The sequence below is a fragment of the Ranitomeya variabilis genome, chromosome 6 (assembly GCF_051348905.1).
Source record: "Ranitomeya variabilis isolate aRanVar5 chromosome 6, aRanVar5.hap1, whole genome shotgun sequence".
NCBI lineage: Eukaryota > Metazoa > Chordata > Amphibia > Anura > Dendrobatidae > Ranitomeya > Ranitomeya variabilis.
In genome coordinates this window covers 40,249,030-40,270,469 of record NC_135237.1, presented here as the reverse complement: position 1 = coordinate 40,270,469, position 21,440 = coordinate 40,249,030, and the positions used below count along the sequence as shown (strand labels likewise).

The 21,440-nt window shown below is 45.7% G+C and overlaps 1 protein-coding gene across 1 annotated transcript in view; it reads left to right on the top strand.

The window, feature by feature from the left end:
• The window catches only part of CUBN (cubilin), a 247,056-nt gene that overhangs the window by 97,351 nt on the left and 128,265 nt on the right, over positions 1 to 21,440 (top strand). The window contains exon 28 of the mRNA XM_077268299.1: positions 7,822 to 7,981. Within this exon, the coding sequence (XP_077124414.1) occupies positions 7,822 to 7,981 (160 nt within the window). The remainder of the gene's footprint in view (positions 1 to 7,821; positions 7,982 to 21,440) is intronic.

The window sequence follows — 21,440 nt, the reverse complement described above, 5'->3', positions numbered from 1 at the left end:
CTCGGTTCGGGATACCGCCAGAACGGCGGTGCAGCGCTGCATATCCCGGGCCCACCAGCTGCTCCCCTTTAGGTGCCGGCGGTATGTGACCACATCCCCCGGCTTCAGGAAGGACTTGGCGCCGTCTCCACACAGGCAGGGCTCCACTTCATCCCGGGTGATGCGGACTCTCAGGGCTGTCCCGATCTCCTGCACGAAGCCCTTTCCTGTCTGGGGCTCACCACGCGCCTCCCGCTCCACTTCCCGCTGGAACTCTGCAACCAGGTGATTCCTGTACTCTCCCCAAGGGAAGGGCCCCATGTCTGGTCCTCTCGGTTCCTTGGGATCCAGCGGCGGGAATGCTGGGGCACCGGTGGCCACAGCAGCGGCCGGGCCTGGTGCAGAGGTGAGGCGGTCCCCCTGGGGGTTGCGGCACTCAGTACCCCTACCTGGGGTAACCCCTCCAGCGTCACTCCTTTCTCCAGGGGGAGGCACATGGGCTGGGGACCGCGCAGGCAAAGGATGCCCCATCGACAGCTCCCACGGATCCAGATCCTCCAGCGGGGGCATATCAGAGTAATCTTCCGGTGACGGGGGTCGATGCGGGGCCATCCTTTTCTGCAGGCCTTCTCTAGTCTCCAGTCCCACCTCCTCTGGGTCATAGTTTCGTTTCTTCGGTCTCCGCCCGCCATAGAAGACCAGGAGGCGGATCTCCCCTTTTGACGGGCCCGCCCTTAAGATGCAACAATATTTAGACTGGGCGGCCATTGTCTTTCGCGCTCTTCAGCTTGTTCACGCCCACTTCACGCCCCTCTTCTTCTCCTGCGCTCTCCTCAGCGCTGTAATGGCGGCGGATTTTGGCGGTAAATGGCGCGGCACAGTCTTTGCAATAAATCACAGTCCAAATATAATAAATCACAGTTCCAAGGCACACATGACCTGATTCTTCAGGCTTAAGTAGATCCTGTTCGTGACGCCAAAATGTAGCGCCCCCACTGCCGCAGGGCCGAGGGGTACCCGGTACTGGGCCTCTGAGTCTCTGCTCTGGGGTTGTCACGGTGGCTAGGCCCGGTCTGTGACCCTGCTGAGGGGCGTACAGTAATAGATGTGATGGATGATGGTGGTGGTGCGGTGCAGTAAATAACGAGGACACCAGGTTGCAGTCTCTTTACCTCTTTACTGAAGATCTCTGGGTCCTCAATCCGGAATACGGTTAACCAGGCTGCGCAAGTCCGGCCGGTCCAATGGCACCTCCAGAGTTCTCTTTGCAGGTGGAAATCTGTGCCTTCCTGCTAGCGCTATGTGTTGTGGTCCTTCCCTGCTGTGCTTACGGAAAGTCCCCACAACTGTTGTGTCTGTTTCTTAAGTTCCCTCACAACTCGATTAGATGGTGTTCTGCTAATCTTCCGTCCCTCCCTGATGTTACGGTTAGGACGGCACCCGTATGACGGGTAGGCTCGGAGCTCTTCCGGGACCCTAGAGTCGCCCCTCTCCACAAGTTGCTCCCTATGTCTTCGTAGGTGATTTAGGTGAGACAGCCCGCCTATGACTGACTGTCCTGCCGTTGGTTTGAAGTATTGCTTGACGCTAGATGTGTGAATACTTCCTCGGCGTTCCGGCCGCCGGTTGTGCGCCTCAGTAGGATGTTGCCTCGGTCTCACAGCACGACTCCTACTGGTATTCTCCTTGTTGCTTTGATCTCGGTTTTCACTCAGCACAATCTATCTCGCTTCTAATCCTTCCTTGGGCACCGCCGCTATGCTGAGCAGGCACGGTCCCGTAACGTTCTCTCAAGTTGCCAGGCCTCTGTCAGGATCCCACCCCTGACAGGGACCCTACCGAATCTTCCCCTGCAACACCCTCTGTCACAAGGTGTTGCCTGGTTCCAACCCAGTCAGCTTTCTGTCTAACTTCCTGCCTGACCCCCAGTTTTACCAGTATGTGAGGAGTGGCCTAATGAATAGAACCCTTAGCTCCCCCTGGAGGCCCGACTGTGAAATGTATTGGTGTCTGTGATACCTGGTCAGATGAACTCCTTCAGTGCCATCAGACGTACCATAGCTCCCCTTAGTGGCGGAGCCACAGTACTGCAACAACCAGGACTCGGGCGCTGCATATAATTGGTGGAGAAAGGTAGAACTTGATGGACCAAGGTCTTTTTTTTAACCTATGTAATTATGTAAATGTAGAGCGTTTTATAACTGTCGAGTCTATGGGCAGAATTCATTATTGCATTTGAACTTCATTTTGTCTAGTTTTGAATGTTTTTCACCTGTTTTCGCGTGCACTTTACTCTTTTTTTTCATTTGTGCCTTTTAACTGTGTTCACCTGTTTGTTTTTATGTTCACCATTATGGGCGCGGTTTGGGTCTCCAGATATTTTCAGCTGATTCATCAATTGCAACTTTTGCAAAGTCAGAAAATTCTTGCTCAAATGTATTCCAATCCCCTCCCTGGAGTGATTTTATGTAGGCCCGATTTTTTTCTTTTAAACCAAATTTTGCATCCTTTTTGCAAAACACTCTAAAATCCACTAAACGTGTCAGAAAAAAAGGTTAAAGCCAAAAATAAAGAACATTTTTGATTTCGGTCAAAACTCATGAACCACAAACGCCATTTGGTGCAAAAGACGACCATGAATACCAAAAGAGAAAAAAAAATGAAAAGGGACTTAAGTGATGAATCGGGCCCTAAGTTTGCAACTATTGCACAGGACTAGTAAATCGGCACCAAAATCTGCATCACATCAGTGTCCTCTAGGAGCAGACAGAGCGGACCCATAATATTGTTTGCAAGTTTCTTTCCTGCAGATGGATCAGCAGACTACAGTTACTATTTATGTGATCTGCTATCCCCCCGATCCACTGCCAAACCAATAGTTAATAGCCACGACTAACTAGCGGCCAAGGAAGTGCAGCGCCCCCACGCGTAAGGGCAATGGGGTACTCGGTACCTGGTCAATCTCTCTCTCTCTGTTCTGGGGATGTCACGGTGGCCCGACCCGGTCCGTGGCCCTTTGAGGGGCGCCCAAATTAAAGGTGTAGTTTGTCTGGTGTTTGTGACGCCACCTGTGGTACTCGGTCAGGGTGACCGACGCTGCTTAGGGGTCCGCTGGGGTGATAGAATGGCAGCTAGATGGTATACCTTCCCACAGGTGAAGTATGTCCCCAGGGCTTCCCAGATGTGTAGGTGATGATGGTGGACGCTGTAAGGCGCGGTGAATAACGAGGACACAGGGTTGCAGTCTCTTTACCTTTTTATTGAAGACTTCGGCGTCCACAGTCCAGAGTACCGTTCACAGGGCAGGCAGAGTCCGGCCGGTCCGAAGGCACATCCAGAGTTCCCTTAATCAGGTGGAAATCAGTAGCCTTCCTACTAGCGCCTGTGTGTTGTAGTACCTCCCTGCTGAGCACCACGAGATAGTCCTCACAACTTTAATGGATGTTTCTGATCTTCTCTCTCTGTCCCCCAGTTGGTATGGATAGGACGACCCGTATGACGGGGTAGGCCTGGAGCTTATTTATAGGGACCCTAGCGTCGCCCCTCTCCCACAATTTGCCTCCGTGTCTTCTTAGGTATTAAGGTCAGGCAGCCAACTTGGAATTAACTGTCCTGCCGATTTCTGAAGTAATACGTAGAGTCAATTACTCCCTCGGTGTTCCGGTCACTGGCTACGCGCCTCAGAAGGAGGCTGCCGATCTTGGGGCAGACCCTCCTCCCGGTATTGTCTCCTTGTGCTGTGACTTCGTTTCTCACTCTCCACAATACACTTCGCTTCGTGTCCTTTCTTAGGATGCTGCCGCAATCGGTGCAGGCGCAGCTCCGTAACGTTCTATCTCGTGCTTGGCCTCTGTCAGGATCCCACCCCTGACAGGGACCCTCTGTCTGCAGCTTAGATGTTCCTCCTTCTCCCCCTGTCTGCCTGACAGGTCCTCTCTGGGCCGAACCCAGGTAGCTTCTGCCTCACTTCCTATCCAACCCACCAGTTTTACCCGTGTGTGAGGAGTGGCCTAATAGATAGAAGCAAGGCTTCCCCTGGTGGACTGGAGTGTGAAGTGTAGTGTGTGACTGTGATACCTGGTCAGATGAACTCCTTTAGTACCATCAGACGTACCATCACTCCCCCTGGTGGGAGAGCGACAATACTGCAACGACCAGGACTCTGGGGCGCTGCAGAAGCTTTTCCATCTATTACTTTACACAGCGGCTTTGATCTTGTGTGTAATTTGAAGTTTCTGCGTGCAAATGAAGTCCTGATCCTTACGAGAGCGGAGCATGCCATATGTTAAAAATAAAATCACAAAATATTCAGATTTGCAATGGTTTTCATTCAGACATGCAACGCGGGTAATGAATGACTCATTTCTTCTAGATTTTTTTTTCTTGTGTTCTCAAAAAAAAAAAAAATCTGCGGCTGACCCCACCCTGCCAGCTCAGAGCAATGTGACTGTTAGCAATTTAGAATTAAAGCCTGTTTTGTACTTGACCCGCAGCTCGATCACAATGATACGCATGGATAAAATCATAGGCAAGACAATGTAGAGAGGGAACTGCCTGCGCAGTAGAGACATCACATGTAGGATAACCTCGATATAGCCCCAGATTAGTCTACCGAGTTCTCAGGAATGGCCTTGATATTGCCCCGAGGTCTCTGGGATGGCCTTGATATAGCCCCAGATTAGTCTACCGAGGTCTCAGGGATGGCCTTGATATAGCCCCAGATTAGTCTACCGAGGTCTCAGGGATGGCCTTGATATAGCCCCAGATTAGTCTACCGAGGTCTCAGGGATGGCCTTGACATAGCCCCAGATTAGTCTACCGAGGTCTCAGGGATGGCCTTGACATAGCCCCAGATTAGTCTACCGAGGTCTCAGGGATGGCCTTGATATAGCCCCAGATTAGTCTACCGAGTTCTCAGGAATGGCCTTGATATAGCCCCAGATTAGTCTACCGAGGTCTCAGGGATGGCCTTGACATAGCCCCAGATTAGTCTACTACCGAGATCTCAGGAGACCATACAAATCAAATGATTGAGAGCTTATACCGGTTACATAAAGGTGACTGCTGATATCCTTATAAATTATGGTGTGTTGTATTTAATTTTGGAATTAGATATTAATGGCCTATCGTTTGGATAGGTCATCAATATCAGGTCTGTGGAGGTACTACACCCGTCACTCCCTTGACTAGCTGATTTCAGACGCCAGGTACAAAGTGTATGAAGATGCTTCATTACAGCTCTGTACACCATGTAGTGGCCATTCTCAGGTACTGCACCTCAGCTTTTATTGAAGTGAATGGGGTGCCGGGTGTTGGATGGACCTCCAATAATCTGATTAACTGTCCTTAAGAATAGGCGATCACTGTTGATGTCCACTTAAATCCTTATAGTACACACCTTAACTGCTGCAGAACCTCATTTACAAGCAAGAGTATAACTATCAGGGGGTGCAGGTGTTGCAACCTCAGCCAGGTCGTGGAGCCTAGGAGGAGTCCAAAGTTCCTTTTGGTGAGTATGAGATGACCAATACTATAAAAGACACATGACAGTTTGGGGCCACGTTGGAGTTTTTGGGTCCCATAAGCTTCAAGTTAGGCCACTGTTTATAAGCCAGGTTGTTGGAGAAAGGATGTTGGAGAAAGAAAGACCTCGCAGACTTGTGGAAGAGTCGGCAAATCTTTTGGGAGCTCGAAGAATCTTGCATAAACCGACGGTGAAGCAGAGGTTGGATGGGGCCTGGATGAGGCGCAGAGGGGGTATGGAAAGGTTTCAAAAATGACTTGTGGCTATGGTAAAAAAAATGTTTCCAGTGTTGCGCTTCACGGACCGCAACCTCCTAAAAGGCGTTGGCATAAATGATTATAACACATAATGCAGCTGCTGCAGAACCTCTTTTAATGAGAAACTGAGCATCTCATGTCAGTAAAACAGTGGTTTAAAAAGGAAATGAAACTTCCAGAAAAAGTGATGTGTGGCAGGCCACTTCTGCAGCAGGAAATATGCGGCATCTGCGCCGCACCGCCCTCTCTGGAGAATCGCCAGGTCTCGATATCAGAATCTGATTTTAATGGTTTTGCACGTGTCTTTGGGAAATGTCGTTGCAAAACTTATGATACAAGTATAGAACAGGTGGGGTATGTTTAGGGAACCTGCAAAATTCAGCATCATACTGGGAGTGGGCACCCATCTTGAATTTTGCAGTTTTTCTGGAGATAAGAGTCCTAAAATTTACCATCCTATTGCAGCAAGGACTAACCAAGGTTGGGGTTCCTCTCTCTTAGGGCCCCTTAATCTGCCTCTATAGAAGCTCCTCCATTGGACTAAGCTGCACGTTGAAGGTTTCCTGTTACTTTAAGTATGTGTTACTAAATCTTGTGACATAGGAACTCGCTCTCCCCGTGGGGAGTGATGACTGTGTGTCAGACGTTTCTACAGAGATGAGGATTTGTATACCAGCACACATGGTCAGGAGGAAATGGAGTAGATGGTGTACGCGGAGCACGAGAGTGAATATACTGTTTTTGTGGTTGTCGCTAGGAAGCAAAATGTAAATACAGATATTTTTTTTTCTTCTTTTTCAGAGATTTGTGAAGTTACAATTTCTTTGAATCCGGTCTTGATAGGCCTATAGGAATATCAGACGGATATTATAAAATTAGATTAAATATTATTTTGAAGATGATTCTAGAAATCAGTAATTTCCATTGTTTAACGGGGTTGTTGACTACTTTAACGGAATCTGTCAAGAGAGCCTGATTCTAAGGATCGCTTACTGTGCTGTGTGTTGTAGTTTCAATACAACCAGTGTTTTATCAGCAGGGGGTTATCGCTACAGGACTAGGTCTCACGTGCACAGTAGTCCAGCTAATCTGTGTAATCCCGCCCCTACCCCTGATTGGCAGTATACACAGAAAGCTGCCAATCAGTGGTGTGGGCGGGGTTACGCACAGCTCAGCATTTTCACCAATGCTACATATACAGCAGAGAAAACAGGTCTTCTATATAAACTACACCAAACAGTCTACTAAGTGACACATCGCTGGAATAAGACTCTCTTGCCCTATATCGTGTTACTCTCTGATTACATAGCAAAAACCTGCTGACATTTCCTTTAATGGTAGAAAAGGCTAAAAAATGTTAATCCATACTCGCCTACAGTAACTCCGCACTGCACACTGTGTCCCCAGTTGGTCTCCCGACTTCCTTTTCCAGCGGGTGACCACTGATTGGCTACATCAGTCACCTGACACCCCCCCCCCCATCCAGAAGTCAGGAGACCAGAAGAGGGCATAGTGAAGAGTACCAAGGTCCAATAGGTAAGTATTGATTTTATTTTATTTTTTTGCACCCCCTTGGCCCATACTTTAATCAGGAGTCATAAAGTTGCGAATAACACCTTTAAATTACCATATAAATAAAAATAAACAATCTAACATACAATAAACTGGCTGGTGTGCACTGAACAACCCCTTTTTATTAGAATAGACAATAAACTGATTACATGATGGATCCCGCAAACACTGCAACCCGGAGGCGAGCGGTCACATTCTCTTCAGTATTCTCTTCAGTGCCCCCAGAGGGGAAATGAAGTATTACATGTAGACTTCTTCATACAATGAGTGGCCTGTGAAATACCAATACATGCCCGGTCCTCCAGAGCTGGAGGCGCTCTAAAACCACATTATGTGAACTTTTTGCTGCAGATTTTCACCCTTTGGCTGTGTCCTCAAATGTTCTAGAAAAAATACAAAAATTCCTCTGCTCTTGACTTTGGTGGGAGTTCACTACTATAGAAATTCATGGTTATATCAATATTATGACCAGGACACATTTCTTTTCAGCTTTACGATGGACCGAATGACCAAGCCAGTCTGATCGAGACACACTGTGGGAGCGAATTGCCTCCGGATGGCACTACCAATGGTACAAGCCTTCATGTTGTCTTCCAATCAAGCAGTGCGGCAGCGTATCAAGGATTTCAGCTATCATGGAGCATTAATGGTAAGGAAAGTTTAGGAAGATATTTTTTATTATATATCCAGTACCCATCTCACCTTGTAGGTTTTATTGGATTCTCAGTGTACTCTGTCGGTCATCATTTCTGGACAAATATGCCTACTGGAGGCGAGCAGCAAGACATAGTTGCTGCCCATCTCAACTAGGCGAACATGGCCGAAAATGATGTCTGAAAAGGCACACCGTGACTCCATCTCCATCATTATAGTCAATGGCCCTGTTAGCTCTTATGCCTGAATCCCATTTGCTGGGAATTCAGATGAAAGCCCCAACAGAGCCACTGAACATAGTGGTAAACGCTATGTGAACCCAGCCTGACTATTACATAAAGACTTAGAGCGTACCTATTATATCAGGTGACTGCTCTGAATAAGCTCAAATAAATAAGGCAGCACTCTGTAGCGCCAAAACTTGCAAATATGAAAATTGAATTGCATTACTGCACTAGAAATTTGAAAAATTTAGAAAGTTTAGCGCATAAATTAGCCAATTCATGTGTACCTGGTAGCCACGATAAGGCATTTCTCGTTTACCAGGACCTAACAATGCCAATCCTCTAAATAAGCTGTCCTGTTTGTGAACACAAGGAATAACACTATTTCTGGCCATTATAGGATTTGTATCCTGCATTTTTCATTGGTTTTCGTCTTTGTAACCTACATTACACATTTTCAGTTGACTCTGAGCTGGTGTGTAAAGATTAGCCGGTATGATGTCTCCGATACAGAGTACACACAGATATGAGGAATTACTGCTCTCCTCCTCTGTGCAGCACATGTTCAGAAGCAGCAGCATAGAGGACATTATACAATATTACTGAGCAGTGTAACTGTGAATCCAGCACTGACGGTGAGATGAATACTTACTTGAAAGCAGCACCACCATCTCTGTATACCTTTCTGATTCTATCTTTCGCTTTTCACTACCACCTATTTTTTCAACTTTATTTTTTTAAATGCTGATTTTTTTATTTTCTATTTAAGGTTTGAATAGATTGGTAGAACAATGGTGACTGATAAAAATAAATTGTGCTAGACACAGAATTAGGGCCAAAAAAAGTCATACACAGAAATGCAAAAAAAAAAAGCAGCACCAAAATAAGAATACAATGGAAAGATAACAGATTGATAGACAGATGCTTTTACTTAAAAAAAAAAAAAAGAATGGAAAAGGCGAAAGCAGCTGTTTCTTCTATCTCCAGTCACTGCGTATTCCGGATTCTACAGACAGGAATTCCTTGTGTGTAAAACTTCCGGATTTCTATCTAAATACAGGGATTTCAGTCCAGCTGGTGTCATTTCACGCACCAGACAAAGGAAATGTAGGTCAGTTGTCTGTTTTAGGCCGTGTTCACACGTTGCAGTCACATAGCATTTTTTGTTTTGCCACAATCGCAGTAAAATAATAGCTTTTTTGCCACAATTTTCGAAAATCGCAGGAAAGCCACATCACTGCCCCAATGTGTGAACTCAGCTTTAAGGATCATGCTGGTGTACAAAATTGTATAATTAAGGGAAAAAATTACAATTATCACTAATCAGCACAAGTATACTGACAAAAAATGAAATCCATAATGACTTTCGCAATAATATATTTCTTTAAATATTCTATTATTATTTTATCATTTTTTATTTTTAAGTTCTACGTAATGATGCAATAATTTCTCGTGTGACTTTTAAAATCTTAAAATCGACAATCAATGTGGCCTATAAAAGAGAGTATAAGGTAGCATGTTTGGGTGCTGGGGATGTCGTAATCTGATTCGAGAAACAAAATATTCAAGTATTCTTTGTAACACTAATGCCTGTGCCCCTCCCCATCCATGCAGGGATGCCGACATACTCACCCCAACCACCCCGGCCGTGGGGTGGCCTACCTGTCTTGTGGCTTGTCTCCTGCACCATGCTTCTTGTGTATGCCGCATGGTCTCCTGGTGGCACACCTAGTGCGCACGCTCCAATGTTCTTAAAGGGGCAGCACTCGCACCTTAAAAATGCCCCCAGCCAATAACTAGGAGGCATCTAGTATAAAAGGCACCTTCCCCAGTTGGGAGGTGCCTGAGCAACCCCTGTAGTTTCCCTAAATCTCTTGTGTATACAACTGTATGTTGTCAGGTGAGCCATCCTAATCTAGTGAAGGTAGTTCGTTATCCTGAACCAGTTCCTGTATTCCTGTATGGTGTGTGCGTATTAATCAAACGAGTGCAATCCGATACAAAATTCAAATCCAATGTTATTCAATGAGGCAGTGTTCATCTACAATTTTTTTCTCAGCTGGAATCGGGATGAGAAAAAAATCGCAGCATGATATGAGTGGCTGCGTATATCGGATGAGACTCGCCAATGCAAGTCAATGGGTGTGAGAAAAAAATCGCATGGCACACCGACCATGCACGTGCAATTTTTACACACATCTCAAAGGAAACCTGACATTTTATCAGCCAAGTACAGTAAATTCTCATCTCGAACCATCAGAATAAAATAGATAGATAGAAATATGTGAGTGAGATATTTAATCAGTGCTTTGCGTGTATAGTTTTCTGTACTTGTATTTAGCTAATTTAGCTAATATATAATTGAAAAGAACTATGTGGGGTCTCACCTATTTTTAGTAACCAGCTAGGGGAAAACAGACAGCTGTTAGCTGGTCTTATTAGACTGAGAAGGGGCTAATATCCATGGAGTTTCCCAGTCTATTAATATGAGCTCACAGCTGTCTGCTTTGCCATTACTGATTACTTAAAAGGCATGACATGGGGATCCCCCTATTTTTAATACACAGCAAAGGCTAAGTGGATAGCTGCGGGCTGATATTAAAAGGCTGGGAAGGTCTATGGATATTGGCACTCAAAGTAATGGTTTTGGGATTGATGTCATCTGTGTAATGTTCTCTGGCATCAAGCCCAGAGGTTAGTAATGGAGAGGTGTCTATTGGACACCCCCATTACTAACCCCTTAGTCCAAAGAAACATGCACACACACAAATCCTTTATTTGTAAAAATTACTCCCCGACAATTTCCCTCTTTCACCTATTTATTACCATTAAAAAAATCCACAAGCTCTGTCCTAATCAAAATGAAGATCCCACGACGATCCCCTCCTTCTTCATCCAGTGTATGGAGAACGCAGCTCCACAGACTGGAGCAGCAGCCACTGTCGGGTCATACCCTGCCCAGCGCAAGAACCTGGTTACGATGATGTCAGTAAGGTTACCACAGTTCAGTGCAGTTCAAACCCAAAACCATTACTCCGTTTGCCACCGCACTAGGGCAATTGGGAAGAGCCGAGGCTAAGCCTATTAATATGAGCCTGCAGCTGTCTGCTTAGCCTTTGCTGGTTATTAAAATTAGGGGGAACACCATGTCATTTTTTCTAGGGTCCCCCCTTTTTAATAACCAGTAAAGGCAAAGCAGACAGCTGTGAGCTGATGTTAATAGGATGGGAAGCTTCATGGTTATTGGCCTTATCCAAGAATAATAGGGAGCAAACACGATCCTAAGATGTATAAAAAGAAAGAGCGTATTGTTACCCCTTTCTAAATCACTGGTGAGGCCACATCTAGAATATGAGATCCAGTTTTGGGCTACACATTTGAAAAAGGATATTCAGAAGTTAGAATCAGTTGAAAGGCAGGCAACTAGATTATGACAAGGCCTGGTAGGCCTCTCATATGATGAGAGGTTAGGCTTGTTTAGCTTGGAAAAAAGAAGCATCAGAGGAGATCTCATATGTATAAATATATGCATGGCCAGTACAAAGGGCTGGCCCATGACTTATTCCTTCTAAAGACCTACTTAGGACCAGTGGGCACTCATTACGAGTGGAAGAAAGGCGATTCCGGCAGCTAAATAGAAAGGCTTCTTTACAGTTAGACTGTGGAATTCCCTACCACAAGAGGTTGTAAAGGCAGACACTCTAGCAGCTTTTTAAAAAAGGGCGTAACATTGTGGGTTATAGTTAAATTTGTGACAAAATGTACAATTGATGGAGGAAGGTTGAATTTGATGGACCTGGGTCTTTTTTCAACCTATGTACGACCAGCTCACTGCTGTCTGGTTTCTCTTAGCTGGTTAATAAAAAAAAATGGTAACCCCACTCCATTTTTTTACATTTATTCCTAAAATGCTGCTGGATAAGCTCCACAGAGTTTATTAAATATATGACATCTCTCTCTCTCTCTCTCTCTATGTGTCTGTATCTATATTAACATCAGCCCCCTGCCATGGGCCTTGCATCAACTGGTTATGAAAATTACGGGGGAGCCCAAGTAATTTTTTTAATCTATTTTTTTTAATAGATTCAAGTGCAAAATATAAGCTAGCAAAACACTGATTAGAAATCACACTGACATATTTGTATCTATCTATTATCTATCTATCTATCTATCTATCTATCTATCTATCTATCTAACTAACTATCTATCTATCTATCTATCTAATTATCTATCTCTGTATATAAGATTGCTTTATTAGTTAGAAAACTAGATTTAAATTCCATAGAGCTTACAGTATATAAAAGTTGATAAAAAGTGCATTGTATACAGATGTAATGCGGATGCTATGTGAGAAAAACCGCACTGTACTCACATGACACTCGTCCTACTATTCTGGATCAACATCAGAGCGATTTTTTTTTACAGAGATGTGAGCGAGGCCTTACCCTGAATCTGCTCCAGCGGTACCTGAACTCTGATGCCGCTCAGGCGGTACCTGAACCCTGAAGCCGCTCAGGCGGTACCTGAACCCTGAAGCCGCTCCGGCGGTACCTGAACCCTGAAGCCGCTCCGGCGGTACTTAAACCCTGAAACCGCTCTGGTGGTACCCGAACCCTGCAGACGCACCTGTCTGATGATTCTGAATCGTACTATCTGAGTAGGTTCTGAATCCAGTCCTTCCTGTGACTCCGAGTCCGTGTTAGCGAACCTGGCCCTGGTGTCAGCAGCTGTGGTACTGGGAACTGGCTAGGAGAGGTACCTGGCGGCTACCTGCATGTCAAGCCTGACTCCATCATCAGGAGCTCCAGTGAAAACCAAGTAGCTGCTTAGCCATGCCCCTCCTAGGTAATCCCGGCCCCTTGGCACAGTGGGACCAGGATCCACGTGCGCCACCCGCATGCGTGACAATCTTTATTGGTCGTCTCTATACAGTTTTCTGCTTCTTGTGTTGGGCAATAATGGAAACATATCAGGTTATGAAACTTTTTGGATAATTGGATTAAAGGAATATTACTGTGTGCAAGTGAACATGTATATATGTACACATCCCAACATTTGAACTACTGTCTTCTTCTAGAAACATAAAAAAAGCCCACTTTGGGACACATTGCCATAAACTTAGGGACAATTTTCCACTATAATACAGTGGAAAATGCGACAGTTAGGCGATATTATATACATGTTAGGCGATATATACATGACTACCAACATACCGTATAAGAGCATCAATCTGAAACTGTCACAATGTGACGGACTGGAGTAAGGATGAGTGACCTTAAACTGTCCCTGGAACTGGGACCCTAACTATCCCTGTACCAGGGGTACTCTTGAAGGTAGAGAGGCCTGGGTTTCCAACCTTACTATGTTCTAATCTGTGCCCTCCTTCACCCCATGAGGCATGGGACAGAAAAGTAAGGGAAACAAGACACAAAGTCAGACAGGGGAAACTGTAAACCTCTATCATACAAAACACTCACCAAAAATAGGGAGGGAGGGAGGGAAAGGGAGGAATAAACAAACCAAATAGGAATAAGGACAAAGGGATAAACTCTCACAAACCTACTGCACATGGAACTCTCCAATAACTACTATAAACTCCAACTACACAGCTCAACGCTTTTCAGGAAGAAGATTCTTTCACGATCAAGGAAGAAAAGCTCAGAACCAGTATATGTAGGAATAGTAAATGATAAGCAGTTTCAGCTGAGAACAACCAAGCTTTATGTTCTGAGCCAGCATGGAAAGAGTCCTTAACCCTTTCAGCACTGATGGAAAGGAAATCCATTTAAAATAGGACATGAATCACACCTTCTCTAAAGAGGACCTATGATTCATTGCCCAGTTCACCTTCTAACTCAAGGTCTTCCAGGGGGACATGACACCATCATGACAGAAACAATAATTTGTAACTAGAGACACTCCTCTAACCGAGAACACCAAAGAACAAAAGTAGGTGCATATAGCCTCTTAAAATGTAGTATTTATTACATTTCAATAATTAAAAACAATTACATCCTAACAGAGTAATCGAATGGAGGAACACATTAGATATATTTACATGAATACATGTGTTATCACTACTATATTAACATATCATAACTATATTGTCTTTACTTGTCCAAATACATATGCAAGACTCTCTAGTCCATATCAGTAAAATTGAAACACTAGCGGCAAAACGTGTTCAAAAATGAGGGAACACTTACATGTCTGTCAAACTAATGTAGCATGTGGTCCTGGTGCCCCAGTGCATGTTTCACCCTTGCTTCATCAAGGGATGTATTAGAAAAGGAGTAAAAAGGTGGGTATATATAGGTAAGTGTGTATGCTAATTAACCTAATTAGCTAATTGCAACTTGACTGTTTGATATATGTGTGATGCATAAACCAATTAAAGGAAATATGTATGTGATTTTCATCCTACATCAGCCAATACCATCATATGTATTATTTGGGTTAATCAATGTACCGTATTTTCTGGACCATAAAACGCACTTTTTCCCAAAATTTGTTTTGGGGGAAATGAGGTGTGTCTTATGGTAGGAATGTACTTACAAATCCTGTGGCGGCGGTCCTGATGCAGCCTCCCTTCCTAGGATGGTGCTGCTGTGGTGCGGCGATGACGGGGCTCTGTGGTGGTGGCGGGGCTCCACCAGCATGTTGTTAAAGCCTGGAGGCCCCCACACATCCATTGCTGCAATGCGGTGCGGTTGCCTCCGGCAAAATGGCCGCCGGGGGACGGCGCATGCTCAGATTCAGATCTCGGCAACGAAATCCCAGGACGAGATCTCATTGCCGAGATCTGAATCTGAGCATGCACCGCCCCCGGTGGCCATTTTTCCGGAGCCACCACATCCCAGCAACGGAGCTGCAGGGGCTTCCAGGCTTTGACGAAATGCCGGCGGAGCCCCGCCACCACCACCACCCCACAGAGCCCAGGCACCCCACAGAACCCAGGCACCCCACGGAACCCAGGCACCCCACAGAGCCCAGCCACCTCTCAGAGCCCCGCTGCAACACAGAGCACCACCACAACACAGAGCACCGCCGCAACACAGAGCACCACCACCGCACCAGCCTGGAATGGTATTTCCTGGAGGCCACCACACCAGTCTGGACCACCGAACGACCCCTATGACCACTCCTCCACCTGTGCTGATCCCTTCCCTGGTAAGCTAAATACGGACTGTAAGACGGACTCCCATTTGACACACTTTTTTTCCCCTATTTTCCTTCTGAAAATTTGGGGTGCGTCTTATGGTCTGGTGCATCTTATAGTCCGAAAAATATGGTAGTCTATGAGGAGGTCTTTAATACAAATGTAGTGGGTACACTCCCCATAAGTGTGGCACTATTTATCTGCCTATCCTTTGCTCTATCTCAAATATGTACGAATGTGCTTTCTATAATATGTTCTGTGACTGTGGAACTCCTGCCATCCACTGGAGGCCGCGCTGTGTAAGGACATAGGAGCCCCTCCTCGCATTCAAAACAAAGCAGTGCATCATGCTGTGTAATGCCGCATCATACAAATGAGAATCCATATAGCGGAGCATGCGCAGACAGTGTCCTACCCGGCCAGGATACACGACTTCCTCAACAGTCTGTAGGGCATAGAGCAGATTCTACGACATGGGCCGTTACAAAAGGAGGGCTAGAAAAGGCTACCGATGTCTGCCCATATATGCGAGGAGCAGGAGAACTACAAAATGACATCAAGTGACTGCTTGCATGCATGTATCTGACTAAACTATGAAGATCAGACTACATGAGGGTTGTATGACGGCCCAACGTCCTGTATTGGAACCTATGCTCACAGTCCGGCACCATGCATAGCAATTGGCATTCACGAGAAAGCACCAGAATTAGTAGTTCCACTACTGGAACCGCATTCTCTTCACAGATGACATTGAGCACATGTTTCAGTCATGAAAGAGTCTGGAAATGCCATGGTGAATGTTATGCTGCCTACAACATCATCCAGCATGACCAGTGGGTCATGATGTTCTGGGGAGGCACATATTTGGAGGATCGCATAAACTCCCACATAAAAGCCAATTGTGCCCTGACTGCTATTCGGACCCAGGATGAAATCCTGAGAGGCATTGTCAGTCCTTATGTTGGTACAGTGGCAATGGGTTCCTCCTGGTACAGGACAATACCCAGACTCATGTGGCCACATTGTGCAGGGAGATCATGGATGATGAAGGCTTTGGCGCCACTGACTTTCTCTCACATTCCCCAGACCTGAATACAATTGAGAAACTCTGGGACAGTATGTATCAGTGATTTCACAGAGAGTAAAAATAATCCATAAATATTCTTCAACTACATAAACAGTATAAAATTCAAAAATGATAGTGTTGGCCCCCTCAAAAATAATCTGGCAAAAATGGTGGAAAAGGATGAGGAAAAGGACAATCTGCTAAAGGTTTTTTCTCTGCAGTTTTTACTAGAGAAAATTCCATAACAGAAGACATGATCAGGGATAAAATAAATTCTCAATTACCATATATACTCGATAATAAGCCGACCCGAGTATAAGCGGAGGCACCTAATTTTACCACAAACAACTGGGAAAACTTATTGACTCAAGTATAAGCTGGGTATACATTGTCCACTCATCCCCATCCTGGTATGCATAGCCCCCTCATCCCTATCCTGGTATGCATTGTCCCTTCATCCCAGTCCTGGTATGCATGGCCTCCTCATCCCTATTCTTGAATAAATGCCACCCTCATCCCGATCCTGGCATGCATGTCTCCTCATCCCTATCCTGGTATGCATAGCCCCCTCATCCCCATCCTTGTATGCATTGTCCCTTCATCCCAGTCCTGGTATGCATGGCCTCCTCATCCCTATTCTTGAATAAATGCCACCCTCATCCCGATCCTGGCATGCATGTCTCCTCATCCCTATCCTGGTATGCATAGCCTCCTCATCCCCATCCTTGTATGCATTGCCCCCTCATCTCTATCCTGGTATGCATGGCTCCTCATTCCTATCCTGCAATGCATGGCTCCTCATCCCAATCCTTGTATGCATGGCTCCTCATTCCTATCCTGGTATGCATGGCTCTTCATCCCTGTCCTGGTATGCATGGCCCCTTCATCAATATCCTTGTATGCATGGAACCTCATTCCTATCCTTGTATGCATGGCTCCTCATCTCAATCCTGGTATGCATGGCTCATCATCCCTATCCTGGAATGCATGGCTCCTCATCCCTATCATATGCATGGCTCCTCAACCCTATCCTGGTATGCATGGCTCCTCATCCCTATCCTGGTATGCATGGCTCCTCATCCCTATCCTGGTATGCATGGCTCCTCATACCTATCCTGGTATGCATGGCTCTTCTTCCCTATCCTGGTATGCATGGCTCCTCATGCCAATCCTGTTATGCATGGCTGCTCATCCCCATCCTTGTATGCATGGCTTCCTTCAGAAAAATATATACCGTATATACTCGAGTATAAGCCGAGATTTTCAGCCCATTTTTTTGGGCTGAAAGTCCCCCTCTCGGCTTATACTCGAGTCATACCCAGGGGTCGGCAGGGGAGGGGGAGCGGGGGCTGTCTAATTATACTCACCTACTCCTGGCGCGGTCCCTGCACGTCACTGCTTCCAGCGCTGCAGCTTCTTCCTGTACTGAGTGGTCACATGGTACCGCTCATTACAGTAATGAATATGCGGCACCACCCCTATCAGAAGGTGGAGCCGCATATTCATTACTGTATTGAGCGGTAACGGTGACCGCTCAGTACAGCAAGAAGATTCAGCACCGGGAGAAGCAGGGACTGCACCGCGCCAGGGGCAGGTGAGTATACGGGGAGGGGGAGCGCTGCGCTGCACGATATTCACCTCTCCTCGTTCCGGTGCGGCTCCGTCTTCAGCATCCTCTGGCTGTGACGCTCAGGTCAGAGGATGCGGTGACGTGGTCAGTGCGCGCCCTCTGATTGAACGTCAGTGCTGAAGACAGAGCCGCACTGGAACGAGGACCGGTGAATATTGAAAGTGCCTGGGGTCCTGAGCTAGGAGAGGTGAGTATGTGATTTTTTTTTTTTATCGCAGCCGCAGCATATGGGGCAAGTGACTGTATGGAGCATCTTATAAGGCCATAACGTTTGTGCAGCACTATATGGGGCATGTGACTATATGGAGCATCTTATGGGGCCATAAGGTTTGTGCAGCATTATATGGGGCATGTGACTGTATGGAGCATCTTATGGGGCCATAACGTTTGTGCAGCACTATAAGGGGCAAGTGACTGCATGGAGCATCTTATGGGGCCATAACGTTTGTGCAGCATTATATGGGGCATGTGACTGTATGGAGCATCTTATGGGGCCATAACGTTTGTGCAGCACTATAAGGGGCAAGTGACTGTATGGAGCATCTTATGGGGCCATAACGTTTGTGCAGCATTATATGGGGCATGTGACTGTATGGAGCATCTTATGGGGCCATAACGTTTGTGCAGCACTATAAGGGGCAAGTGACTGTATGGAGCATCTTATGGGGCCACATAACGTTTGTGCAGGACTATAAGGGGCAAGTGACTGTATGGAGCATCTTATGGGGCCATAACGTTTGTGCAGCATTATATGGGGCATGTGACTGTATGGAGCATCTTATGGGGCCATAACGTTTGTGCAGCACTATAAGGGGCAAATGACTGTATGGAGCATCTTATGGGGCCATAACGTTTGTGCAGCACTATAAGGGGCAAGTGACTGTATGGAGCATTTTATGGGGCCACATAACGTTTGTGCAGGACTATAAGGGGCAAGTGACTGTACGGAGCATCTTATGGGGTCATAACGTTTGTGCAGCATTATATTGGGCAAATATCTCTATGGAGCATCTTATGGGGCCCTTATTACCCTTTATGCAGGATTATATGGGGTATATTTTAATATGGAGCATTTAATGGGGCCCATCAAACTTTATGGAGCATTATATGGGGCTCCTGTTTCAATATGGATATTCAAAAACACTTAACCTACTGATGTGTCAATTAATTTTACTTTTATTGGTATCTATTTTTACTTTTGAAATTTACCGGCAGCTGCTGCATTTTCCACCCTAGGCTTATACTCGAGTCATTAAGTTTTCCCAGTTTTTTGTGGCAAAATTAGGGGGGTCGGCTTATACTCGGGTCGGCTTATACTCGAGTATATACGGTATATAAAAAATAAGCCATCCTACTTACCATCCCTGCTCTCCCTCGCAGTGTCTTGTTCCGGTGCCAGCAGCTGCAGAGGCGGGGCAATCATGTGTGCAAGCTACTTAAGAGAATGAATATTCAATGCCCTCCACGCATATGGTAGCGGGCACACATGATCGCCCGGCCGCTGCGGAAGTCCAGAAGTCGGCAGCTGTGACTACTGTGCCCGCTCTTACAGAGAAATGAATATTCACTGCCAGCACAGTGAATATTAATTTCTCTGTAGCACAGGCTTTAGCCGCAGCAGCCGGCTGTTGTCTCCTGTGACCTGCTGCTCCCCCTCTGTCTTCTGGGACCCTAACTCGAGTATAAGCCAAGGGGGGCTTTTTTAGCACAAAAAAAAGTGCTGAAAATCCCAGCTTATACTCAAGCATATACGGTAAATGTCACCTGCTTAACCCAGCAGGACGTAGAGCACCGACTCAGAAGCACTAAAATAGAGAAATCTCCAAGCCCGGATGGGATGCACCCCGAGTACTGCAGACATTAAGTACAGTGACAGATAAATAGCGATGAGTGAATAATGAAATGTTCGAATTTGGGAAAATCGGCACTAATAATTTCTAATATCCGTGTATTCGAATAACGAATCCAATACAAGTCAATGGGAAAGCTGAATATTTTTCTGCTGAACCCAAGAAACAGGTCTGGGGGCATGGGAAAAAAGATGAAATAGATGGGAAAGAGCTAAAACTAAATGGGAAAAGCATGGAGAGGATGCCTGCATGCCTTTCTGACTACATATGGTATCTGGAAATAATGTTGTAAGACTATTGCGACGTTTGTACAGATTTGTAAAAAGACCTACCAAACTTATTTTTTTTTTTAAAGGGAAAAATGCTAAGAAACATTTTTTCAATAAATATAAAAAAAAAATTATGCCTCCCCTTTAGCATATGATCACACAGAGCGTTTTGGCTTCAGTTTTTCCTTTAACATTTGTGAGGGCTCTCACTCCTCCATTTGGGAGGTCCCTCCCTCATTCCAAATTGTTAGCCAGATAGTGGAATACATATTCTTCGTCCCTTTACAATGCCATTTCAAACATGCCCATTTGAATTTTGGGCTTCGCCCGACACCACCACCACGTCCACCACCATGACATTATGCGGCTCTCGCTTCACATTTTCAGAGGGCCAGCAGGTGCTGTGAAACCTGCGTTTTGTAAAAATCCACAGTTCATTTTTGCCACCGGATCCCAATGGAGCCACCATCATAGTGGGTGAAGCCGCTGTAATGTGAATATAATACAGGAGTTGGGGGAGCTGTATGTTCAACGGCAGGAAAGTGGATTCTACCAGACACCAAAAGCATTAGAATTAAATTCTGAATATGCAAGCGAGGGCCTGTATTATGCTCAGTCTATCAGGCCCGAAACCCATGTCAGGAACATGTACAAGCCTCATTTTACTTGGAAGCAGCCTCCGCAAGGGAAAGAGACAAGAATACCATTGACCAATCTGCACAAGTATATGCACTTCTTCTGGAAACTACCCAACCAGGCAGAATGTATCTTTTGCATGGTTTTGAGCAACAATGGAGTAATTACAGGATATGCCCCAGAGAGTGTCGAGGTCTGTCGAGTGTATTACTCAGGTGACAGGTGGTGTTACAACAGAGCTCAGTTAAAGGCCTTAGCGTGGCAATGACCATGTTCCAATATGTGTAAGACTGTGGCCTGAATAGGTCAGTGGTGCGTATTAACCCTGTCTCTTAGATGTGCTTAAAATGTACATAAACTGGCCAATACCCCACCACCATTTTTTTGTAAGGACTAGTGTTGAGCGATACCGTCTGATACTTGAAAGTATCGGTATCGGAAAGTATCGGCCGATACCGGCAAAGTATCGGATCCAATCCGATACCGATACCCGATACCAATACAAGTCAATGGGACTCAAGTATCGGACGGTATCCCTGATGGTTCCCAGGGTCTGAAGGAGAGGAAACTCTCCTTCAGGCCCTGGGATCCATATTAATGTGTAAAAGAAAGAATTAAAA